The sequence below is a fragment of the Thunnus maccoyii genome, chromosome 23 (genome assembly GCF_910596095.1).
Source record: "Thunnus maccoyii chromosome 23, fThuMac1.1, whole genome shotgun sequence".
Taxonomy (NCBI): domain Eukaryota; kingdom Metazoa; phylum Chordata; class Actinopteri; order Scombriformes; family Scombridae; genus Thunnus; species Thunnus maccoyii.
Window position 1 is genome coordinate 1,242,493 of NC_056555.1, and position 12,038 is coordinate 1,254,530.

Here is a 12,038-nt window from a genome sequence, read left to right on the forward strand (position 1 = left end):
TATATAGAATATTTAGTTGTAGTAATAATTAGATTGTGTACAGGATATGCTGCTATATAAAGCACTATAGAACCCCAACACCGACGCTAACGTGTTAGTGGGTTATACTGTATGTAGGGTTATATGCTGATGATCTATCCTTTTATTGTCATATAAGATTAAAGATCCCCTCCAGACATGTTGTAACATATATAAAGAATACTCTGCTTAGAATATTAAAATGTCTCTAAAATAGTCCCCCCCCCCCCCCCCCCCCCCCCAAAAAAAAAAAAAAATCTTATTACCTCATTAAAATCCTTAAAATGGCATCTCCTCCTCCAGAATCTATGAATATGCAAATATTGTTCATTTCAGAACTTTATCTGCTGGACACCAAACGTCTCCTACTGTACTGTAAAGTTCTAAGAGTATCTGCACTGGAGGCTTCAAGTTTCCACATCACACTTGTGTACTTTAAGTTGCATACTGGACCACATTAGCTTCTAAACTAGTTGTGATGTCACAAATCATGCTCGAAGGCACCACCCCTTCAACTCATATTTTTTATGAGCACTTAGAAACTTTCCACTTTCAGCAGACGGATGTGAAAACAAACTACACATACATCATTCTGCACAGTGAGGCTCAAACAGTCAAGCCAAGTAATCATAAGGAAAACACATTTTTGAGTGGAGGGGGAGACTTTAAACTTTGACTGTCAAATATCTCCTTATTATACCAAAAGTGTGATGCAAAATGATCACATTCAACCAACTATCCTGCAAATCATACAAAAAGAAAACATACTGTTTTGCAAAATGAATTGATGAGTTTAAAGTAATGACTGACAGGATTAAGTATCTACAGCAGTGTCTTCCTGTCTCTGAACACTCCCCTTGGATGATTTTTAGCCACACTAGCAAGGCACTCAGGATGGTGATGTTGGTCTGTCGATTGGTTTGTTCACCACCAGACTGAAATCTCTTAAGAACTCAGTGGATTGCCATGAAATTTGGTAAAAATATTAATGGTTCTTTTCATCTGGCGCCATCAGGTCAAAGTTGTCACTTATTCGGTCAAATATTGAAACATCTGCTAGATACATATATGAACATCCGATTCACCTTTCTTCTCATGATTATTAAACTTAGTTGTTTGGTCTAATAGTTTGGAGTTGTAACCAGTATCTGATTTGCCCTCTCATCCCCCCCAAGTCTCAGTTCATGACTGCAGGTAACTGATGCAGGCTTGTATATGTTGTCTATATCTTTCAAAAACTTTCAATTTTTCAGTTACATGTCCTGGAGAGGAGAGGTGAGATGTCTTTTAATTTTGATGGACTGAAGCTCACATGGATCTGCAACATGCTGTGTGTATGTTCTCAAAGTAAGAAACCGTAATCTCCTTTGTAGCCATGCTCATCATCTCAATAAATAACAGACACACAATTAGAAAATTTAGGGTAAAAAATGCTCCTGCCCCGGATATCAATAGCCCACCATTAAGCGTAACAACAAGCAAGCTAGTCTGGCGTAAAATAGCATTGTCAGTGAAAACAAGTGAACTCAGTAACTGAAACAAATAAATATACTTTACGTGGTTAATAGTCTGTGCAATCATATTTGGATATCTCTCCTCTCCTCTCCTCTCCCCTCCTCCTCTCCTCTCTTCTCTTCTATTTCTCTCCTCTCCTCGTACTCTCCTTTCCTCTCTCCTCTCCTCCTATCCTCCTTACTCCTTATCTCTTGTTTCCTCCTCTCCTCTCCTCCTCCTGTCCTCCCTCTCTTCTCCTCCTCTCCTTTCCTCTCCTATCACTGTGCGTGTGTGTTTGCGTGTGTTCATACTGCAGCAGCATCGTCGCTGCATGGCCTGAGATAACCCAACAGATGTGTAATGTGAATTTATGTTTTCAGTTATCAGTGCCCTTTTTTTTCGCTTGAGCACCTGCCCCCCTAACGTCTGTGCATGAACCCTGCTGGATATGCTTTAGAAAAGCCTCCAACTTTTTTCTGACTCTGCTTTGTAGGACAGAGCTGCATGTTGAGAAGAAGACAGAAGAAAACAGACAGCAGAGCAGTCCTCTGTGGTTTGGAACAGAGAGGAGCTTTTCCCAAGCCTGTCACCTGACAGCCAAGGACTAGTCAGACTGAGACAGTGACAGTTTGAGGTCAGAGTGTGTTTCCACTCGGCTCAGTGGCCAGGGAACTGGAGAGCTACAACATACCCAGAGGAACGGCTCATGAATGGCAGGTATCCTAAAAGTAGATAGACTCCCCCTAGATTCCTCTGACAGCACTCGTACCCATGCTGATATAATCTAACGGGCAAACACTCTTGTGGAGAGGAAGCCCTCCAGCTGCTGAATGTATTTTCTTCAGGCTCAGGACTTACTGGACAAATACAATTGAAACATACTGTGAGTGTGGCTCAAAGTGGATCACAACTGAAAGTAGAGTCTGTCGTGTTCATCACCTCCACATATGAGAGCACTGGTCAGAAGTAAACAACATTTACACATCACACTTAGTGTCTGAGCAGTGGAGTGACCTAAAACGGAGGGTTTTCCCTATGGAGGCACTAGAGGAAAAGCTATAGTGCCATTAAAATCATGAGGGTTTATTGCCCCTAGGGTGCATGTACTATTAGATTACATTTGACAAATTTGACATTTGAACCTAGTTTGGATTAAAAAGAAAAGTTCACTGAGTGTCCAGAATGGAAAGGATGGATTAATGTTAATGAATTTACGTATTTCAATCTGCCTGTTCAGTTAAGACATTTCTTGTGTAGTGGCTCTAACAGAAAGGTCAGAGGATGTACTCGAAAAAACTTGATCTACAGCAAATCTAATGGAAGGGATAGATCAACACTTTTGGAAATAAACTCATTTGCTTTTATTCTGAGACTGAGATTAGAAGATTAAAATCAGTCTCTTGTCTGTGTATTAAGTACAGAGCTGGAGTCAGGACATAGTTAGCCTAGCTTAGCATAAAGGGGGAAACGGCTAGCCTGGCTCTGTCCAAAGTTCAAAAATACACCAAACGATACCTGTAATGCTCACTAATTAACACGTCATACCTTGTTTGCTTTAATAGAAATGAAAAAACAACAATTTGAGCACTACAATAACTATTTCTTGACAAACAATTTTTCTTCTGGTTAGCATCACAGGTGAGCACAGGTTTTGCTCTCTGTGCAATCACAAGGGCACCAGAAAGCTGCAGACAGTCACTGTGCCTAGATGTTGTTCGCCAAGAAATAGTTACAGTACATACTGCAACTCCCTCTAAAATCACATATTGCTTTTACAATGTCCATTTTTAATTTGTACATTTTTGGATGCATGTTAAATAAATATACAAAGTTCCAATCAGTGCGGTAGCAGTACGGTGCTATACAGAAGGTAAGAGGGGTCATAAAAATGACTAAAAATATTCTTCTGTGGAGGATGACTTTCCACAGCAAAGGTCAAGGCTATGTGGTCAGCATTTCTTATTCTATTTTTTTCTGGACTAAAGTGTTAGACAGATTAATGGTTGGACAGACAGACTGACCAACTAACTGACTACATAATGCCATAGTTCCACAGTTCCACATAACAACACCATCAAAGATTATTTATAATTCCTGGACAGAATGGTCTAGTGGTTAATCTGATTGCACTATACTGGAAATATTGCTGGTTTGATTCTTGTGACAAAAACATGCTCTGTCCTACAACATAATGAACCTGCTAAAGAAAAGACTTTGCTAGTTTTAGTCAAGACAGCAGATCTATCTTTAAAAATATAACAAACAAATCAGAGGAAATCTAAGTGAAGTGTAGTCTGTATAGGTTTAATGAGAATGAAATTTTTCTTCAATATTGCTACAGTGATAGCTGGCACTGTATGGAAAGTCAGTCAAATATAACAATAAAGCAGAACATTGAATAACTCTATTTCTATGTATCTTCCTTTATTCTTTAAAACACGTCTATTACAGTATGAGCAGGAAATGAAATCTACTCAGCCTAAAGCATTTCCATATAAAATAAAATGATTTTAGAGGACTGAAAACCTTTTGTGGTAGAAGAGATTGTAGCAGACTTACGGAGGGAGTGCCACTCGTCCTGCCTTATTGTCTTGGTGATGTTGTAGGAGAGGTTTTTGGGTATTGTAGCCGAGGAGTAGTGATACTTGATGTAGGAGCACCTTGCAATGGAACCTGCAGAGAAAAAAAGAAAACCACAGGAACAACATTGACTCATGGGTCATTACATAAGATCCACGCTGATGACACAGAGAACAGGACTGAATGGGACGCTAAGATAACATTGTTCCACAGTGGATTGATTCAGCTATGTGTGCAGTTATTAATTAAATACCCAAACACTGGCAAATCACTCTTCTTTCCTAAAACAATAGCAGTCCGCTGTTGTATGAGATCTTATTATGTCAACGCTGAAGGAATACTTTCAACATACATTTTTATTACGTACAACTGCAACACAATGGCTGTCAGAGAAATGATGTGTTCTTCAAAGGCTATTAACTAATCAGTCAAGGGAGCCATTTAGTGTATAATTATAAATGTCTCCAAGAGTCCCCTAGCCTGGTGATGTGTGTGGGATTTCTAGATGAAATGTTTCACTGACAATGTAGACCTGAGTCAAACTGACAGTCAGAAATGTCTGAATTACTGGAGACAAGCTGAGCTGCAGAACTACTGAACCATAAGTGTGGAAGATATTTTTTTAAAAAAGATTCTAAAGGTCTCAGAATGTTGTTGAAGATGACAGCATTGGTTGTTTGATGACCTCGTGTCACCATGTGATAATGACTACTTTCTTTCAGAAGTAAAGACAGAAGTAGTGTGACCTTGTTGTAGCACCGCAAGGAGGTAGGGTCAGTGTAACGCTTATCAGTTTAATTTTCCATATAAAAATAAAAAATAGAAAATTAAATTCAGTTTTCTAAAACTGTGTTTTTCATTTGTCCAATTAATGTATAATTAAGATTTTGGAGTTGTTTTTCTTATTTTTTTTCTATTTGTGGAATGTTGGATAGAAAAATGGAAAATGGAAAATTAGAAAATCAGAGAGGTTTTATTTCTATTGGTGTCTTAGGCTGGCTTCATCTGATTGGCTGACTGGGGCCACTTGTCTCAGCTATTGTCACGCCGGCATTCAAGGATGACATCCAGTCATGGCTGTGCACAGATCCCGCTGTTATAGGTGAGTCCCATCGGTTTTCCCTCCTTATTACCCCAAGCGGTTGCAGTCGTTATAACTTGAATATGCTGTTAAACATACTCTGGAGTTTATTGTGTGGAAGCATATGTTGAGATGTTTAAGAGGATTATTGCCTCAGATTGTTTAGAATTAAACAAGTTTACTGCAAGACATGCCCTTTGTGTGTGACACCAAATTATTTGCAACATTAATCCCAACTAGACTGGGCTTCATTTCCCCAAATCATCTTCAGGCTAAAATTATCTTGGTCCATGGAGTTACAATGGGACTAAGATTGACTCAGCCTTATGATGCTTTTAGGAAATGGAGCTTTGGTCTGCAACCACACTCTGAAAAACTACCTTGCTAGTAACACTCACCAAGAAACTGACAATATCAGTCATACACGTTTGTGCAAACTGAATGCTAATAAGTATTTTTAATTTACAATATGGACAGCTGCTTTTGAACTAGGCTCAGGACAAGATGAAATAAAAAAGATGAGACTGGAGGCATCTTTCCATTTGGTTTCTTTTTTTATTGTGCAAAAACTTGTACAAAATCAAAACCTGTGTCTGCCTCACACTGTAGTTTCACCTGAAAAAATTCTGAAGTGACTGAAGTGTCTCACAGATATCTGCCTCATTAAAAGAAGTATAAAGGACAGAGGATGGGTCACCTTTACAGCTATGTGTAACTATAATACATTGGTTACTGGCCAAATAATGGACAAATTTGTACTGAAACATGTTTATAAGGACGGATGTAAATGCTGAGTGTTTGTTGCAGAAGGAGAGCTGAGTAGAGATGAGAGGATCTGCAGGGAGCAGCCACACAGCCAGGTAGCAGGATGACCACAGCATCATTACAGGACACATGTGAGGGACTTCTCAGCTAATCAACTTTACAGTAGTAGTCTAACATTAGCTACATAGGCTAGCGTATTTAGCGTTTTTGTCTGAGGCAATATGATAAAAGCACTATATATGGCTCTCAAGCTATATGCTGTATATTTATATACACACAGAGTCTTCCTCATGGGTTGCTGCCTCTGCCAAATGTGCATGTAGAGGGAAAACCGAAGGGACTCACCTACAACAGAAGGATCTGTGCACAGCCATGACTGGATGTAATCCTTAGTGTAGGCATGATGATAGGCAAGGCAAGTGGCCCATTTTTTATATGGGAACTGATAAGCGTTACATGGAACAGGTAGGGGTAAATGGTTGTCTGACTTCAACCTCGGACACTGTTGCTCGGGTCCCATCTCCCGCCAACAGTATCTAATGGTCTTTTTTAACCATGACCATGACCCTTTCCTTACCTTAGTCAAGTAGTTTTACATGTGTAAACCTGACCAAAGCAGTGACACATCATCAAACGCTCATAAGAATCAGTTTTCTAACAGTCATGGTGTGTTTTGGGAAAGCACAGAGTCTACAGAGTCTATGCTAGCAGCTCTGCGAGGTGGTATGCTAGCATGATCACAACTACAATGTTAACAAGATGAATGTGTGTTTATGTTCAAATTCATATATCACAAGCAAAACCTTCCAGATACATTTTATACATTTTTCCTTTTATTATCAGACATTCACTCTTCTTCAATGAGGCGCTCAAAGGACTTTCATTTACCTTATTGTCGCACTTCCAATCATCAATTTTTTATCAAATTTAGGTCCTCATCTCTGGAATTCACTAAGTACAACTCTGAAGTCATCATCTTCTTTAACATAACTTTTTTACTGTGTAATATTTTATTGTAATGTCTGTGCAAATAAATAAAATAAAAATAAGTTTTGCAGATAATGCTTACCATAGTTACCATCTTAGTTTAGCATGTTAGAATACTAAGATTTGCTAATTATCATGAAATACAAAGTACAGCTGAGGATGGTGGGAATGTCATTAATTTTGCAGTTATGTGGTCATAAACCAAAGTATAAGACAAACTGAAATCTTGACCTGATAATGGTGCTACAGGAAAAGTCAGAGTCATTATATATATATATAGGTAATATATAATATAACGCTATTGCACTCAAAACCAAAAATGTCAACCTCATGGTAGCACTCGAGGATAAGTCAGGAATCACCAAAGTCAGTAGGATTCAGTATTGAAAGTGAAATAGACTGTGTGGACCAGACCTTAAGTCCAACACTAGAGCTCTAGTGACTGATTTTCTTTAGTTCCTGAAATAACACAAACTAATAAACTAATATTTTATTATTACTCTTCTTGCTGGGGGAGTCCTTTGAGCTGAGTCAACCATATGGTAATGGCAACATTAAATTCATTTTAAAAAGGCTTCCTCATCTTCATCTTAAGTACTGTAGTTTACCATTCTCTTTTAATTGACTTGTGTCTGGTATGCATCTCTGCGTGGGACAGAGCAAGCCCTGTGCCACTATGAATTCAGTGTGAAAATGGTGGCTGTAATTCTGTATGTTCATACCAAGACTGTAATTTTCTGGCTGGTGGAGAAAGAGCTGTTTCCTTTTGACACCATTATTGCATGTCCGCTCTAATTATCTCTGGCAAGGCTGCGTGGCTTACTGAAATTGCATTATTGGAGTCCTGGGAGATTTGAACCGCACAAACAGAGACAACCAGGATAACACTCCCCTGCCTCTCCTCTGTCCTGTAGCCATGCACACACACACAACCACACACCCTGGCATAAACAAGGAAACCCAGGAGACCACAACTGCTGACAATGGTAATTACCCATTCATGACTATCTCTTTATCTGCAGCTACCCATCGCTCACACAGAAAGACTAGATGGATCTGATGAAACCATGGTGGATAAACTGGTATATATATATATATATATATATATATATATATGCATGTACTGTGTATACTGCATATATATAGGCCATGTATATTTACATACATTAGTTTTCATAATCCTGGAGAATTGCACTTTACGCATATGATGCCTGTAAAAATGAATACTTTAATGCTTTATTATTTTTAGCCCTGTTCAGCAGTAGATTGGTCAATGGGACTATCTGTCCATCTGTCAACCATTGTGGTCACATGGGGTGGAGGGGGGGAGCTGCACTGGTTTTATCAGGTTCTTGTGGTGGAAAAAGTGTGTGGAATAAAATTACAAATTAAAAGTTGTGAAATTCCAGCTCCTACTTGTTAGCTACTGTGGAGCTAACCAATGGTAAATGTATTTAGACCCTTTACTTTCGTAAAAGTAGTAAGACCAGATTTTACTCAAAAGTACAAAAGTGCTATCAGCACAATACTTAAAATATCAAAAGTAACAGTACTTATTGTGCAGAATGGACCTATTCAAATTATAGTTTTATTTAGATCATATCATTGACTGGTGGAAATGGAGCAGAATTTAATCACTCATATACACTTGGGTAGTTTAATCTATAAGATTGTGTGTGTGTATGTTTTACATATCAGCTATTATGTTTCATTTTGGAAAGCATTTGGTTCTTCTGTTTTAAAAAATACTTAATATATGCAACCTACACCCTGTTACTAAATACAAGTGTGTATCTTGTCCTTATTCCCATTATTTGGCTTTTAGAGGATTTACATATGCACAGAGTGTAAACATGTTTCATAAGGGTAAATCACATTTCATACAGTGTCTGCTGATGCTGTGTGCCGACAGTCACCACATATGGCATCTGCTAATCTTAAAATAAGTCACAAACATGCCATAAACGACAACAACTAATTGGATAGGTGTTGCCAAGCAACACTTTTACCCAGAAAAAAGATCAGGGTCCTCTTAGTTTTACAGCAGTAACTCACATGATGTAGGCTGGAGAGAGAGGACAAAAAGACATCCTGTGAACCCATTGAATATGCTTTTAGAGTGCATTTCCTAAAATGTATTCATGCCTCAGGTTATCCAGTCTTCCAATTTAAATATTTATGAAGGGATAAGGCACCACACAATCCTTTAAAAAAACCTAAAATGTTTCAACTGCAGCAATCAGCAGCCTAGTCTCGATCGTTTCCAAATATTTACCTGTGGAGGAGCAATTATGTATTCACTCCAAAACAAAGTCATTTTGTCTGGGTCACTGAAGATGTGAACTAACATGAGTCAACAGCTTTTTTTCAGCAATGAACAGCCGTTGGTACAGCAGCAGCCGCGTGACTCAGCCTGAGCCTGGCAAACACACAGTAGCATGTTGAGAGTGAGGGAAACAGCACAGGAGAAGCATGAAGGAAAAATCTGTGTTTATACAACCAGATTTCACCTATTTTCACATATTAAACATGTTTAAAAGCTTTACAATTTGTCCATGTTGTGTTACCTTTTGTAAAGCTGTGTCTTCATGTTTGTGTGTCTCTGAAAGAGTTGGTGAGTAAAATATTATCATAGCAAATAACCAATTACCAGAACTAACAAATAAGCCCTACTGTGAGTTTTAAATAAACCATATTTCTATTGTAAGCTACAAAAATAGATTTTTGGGCCACTTGGGGGCAGTAAAACAAGCTGAAAGCATATTTTCAGCATATAAAGTTCTTATATCAAACGTGTTTGCTAACAGTTTCCTATTTGTAAATACAGAGCAATACTAGCAGCCATGTAGACTTGTGTTTGTCTCGACCTGATGAGTGCAATATCATTTCCAATGTATGTTTAGCTCTGTTTGGTTTAAGAAGTGGAGGACACAGTGAAATCTGGAGGGGTTCCTCAACCAGACCAAAAAAAAAAAAAGAGATTGATACATACATTTATATCAATCTCTCAAATAACACATTATATTAGTGATCTTTGTGCCTTCCATAAATCTCACTGAAGACTGCTCTACACCTCTGAGGAACTGAGTAGTAAAGGCTGTATTTATATATCTCTGACCACAAACCACAAAATAATAAACAAATCAAATTAAGTTCAAATTAAATAAGTAAAGCATGCAAAGGCTTTAGGATGGAAGAATAATAGTCTTGGGAACACTGTGCTTTGCTGCTTTGACTTAAATTGATGTTCAACTATAGTGTTCTTTTTTTCAGAATATCAGAATATTGTATTGTCTCTGGTAAATGAAACCATAAATGTAAGGATTTGTTTTGAACAGAGTTTATATTGCTGTAAGCACATGGTCATTTTTGACAGCTGCACTAATCAGAGGATGGAGATTTTAAATCAAACTGAAACTATGGGGGGGAGACAAAAATAGGCCCCCGATCATGCTTGATGTTTCACTTTATTCACTAGTTGCTAACTTGTCCATCCAAAGACAAAAAAAAAAAGCTTAAAGATGTTAAAAAGCTTCGTAGAGCTGCAACATCTTTCCCATTACACAGTCATATGCCTATAATTAAATTACACAAGGCCCTCACTGGTAATATTTTGAAAAGATGCAGTCACACCAGTGAACACAATGTCTTCGTATGTAATATAAAATCATTTTGAGATAATACGCTTTGCTAAATCACTACTTTTATTGAGTTAATTCTGTCCTAAGATAAGCATTAACACCCACAGGTGTGTACAGTCTACATGAATGAGAGGAGGAGAATGAGGAGTAATCTGATGCCAGGCTTGTGTGATACATTCAATATCCTTCTGCATCAATCACCATCTGCTCCCCTCCGCCTGAAGCTGTGCTGCACTTTCACCGTTTGATATCCTGACAAGTGAGTGCTACATTAACCTCTCTGCTGCTTGTCTCTGTGGCCGACGACACTTGAGGAAGTCTAATCCCAAACCTCGGGCATTTTTTTTGCACCAGGAGACACATTACATTACACAACATTACACCCCTTCACCGAGAAGCACTCCTTCCAGCTCTGCGACGGGGGCATACTGCTCCCGCTCTCCCAAATGGATTTCTAACTCAGTCATTTTAGCCAAATTGCCCTTCAGCCTTCTGCAAACATCTCCGAGCCAGACACCATTTCCTCTCTGTTACTGATTGTGACTGGAAGTGAGTGCACTGAGGGAGTGGATCAGTGGGTGTGTGTGTGTGTTTGTATGCATACCTGCTCATGGGAGTGTATCCGCTGTGTACTGTCTGGATATATGTGCAATAGTCACTTGCAGGGGTGTGTTTTTGTACTCACCGGCTTCAGAATTACCAAAAGACAGGGACTCAATCTAATCTCATCCTTGAGCAGTGGTGCTTGACCTCTGGTTATAAAGGTTAATTGTAAATGTGTCTTAAGCATTCAGTCTTGATGAAGATGAGAGACTGTGATGTGGACAGTGTCCTCCACTGGCTGTTGAACTTGAAAAAACATGGACTCAAGGACCACCATGGATGAAACTAATGTTAAATATCAGAATCACACAGGCTGTAGGGAAACTGCAAGCCTCGCTTCATCAACATGAAGAAATACACCTTTCAACAACTCCAAAAGGGTTCACATAAGACTATTCATGTGGAGGGCAAAGGTTTAGTGTAAATGCAGGAGGTAGTATGCCCTTTAGCAAGATGGATAGTAAGGGTGTGGCGGGCACTCCCTCAACATCCAACAATGTTTGCTTACAATTTTTAATCAAGTGCCTTACCCTAATTGGGAATTGGGTTAGCAGTTTCTCCTACTATGTTTTCTCTGATTGGGTTAAGACTAGAGATTAAAGAGTAACTAACTAAAAACAGTATTTTGCTGCTGCTGTCTGGCTCACACCCAGCATTACTCCTGGGTGTGGTCAGAAATGTGCCTCGTAGTGATGTCACAGTACATCTGTACATCACTGCAGCAGGGTGAGAAGTTAAACCAGTGGAGGTCAGCAAATACAAGATTTTCAGGGGGTGTTAAGTCACTCTTGCTCTTGGTTTAAGATGGATGTGTTTAAAGATTTTTTTGTGGCGTGTAGAGTGTAGAGTCGAGGGAACTACACGTCTCT

At 38.8% G+C, this 12,038-nt stretch overlaps 1 protein-coding gene across 2 annotated transcripts in view; it reads right to left on the reverse strand.

Annotated features, from left to right (window-relative positions):
* Positions 1 to 3,977: 3,977 nt before the first annotated feature.
* LOC121890642 (transmembrane protein 178B-like) overlaps positions 3,978 to 12,038 on the reverse strand; it is a 65,891-nt gene continuing 57,830 nt past the window's right edge. For both annotated transcript variants that reach the window (XM_042403097.1, XM_042403098.1), the window contains exon 3: positions 3,978 to 4,185. In XM_042403097.1, the coding sequence (XP_042259031.1) occupies positions 3,992 to 4,185 (194 nt within the window). In that variant the 3' untranslated portion in view covers positions 3,978 to 3,991. The remainder of the gene's footprint in view (positions 4,186 to 12,038) is intronic.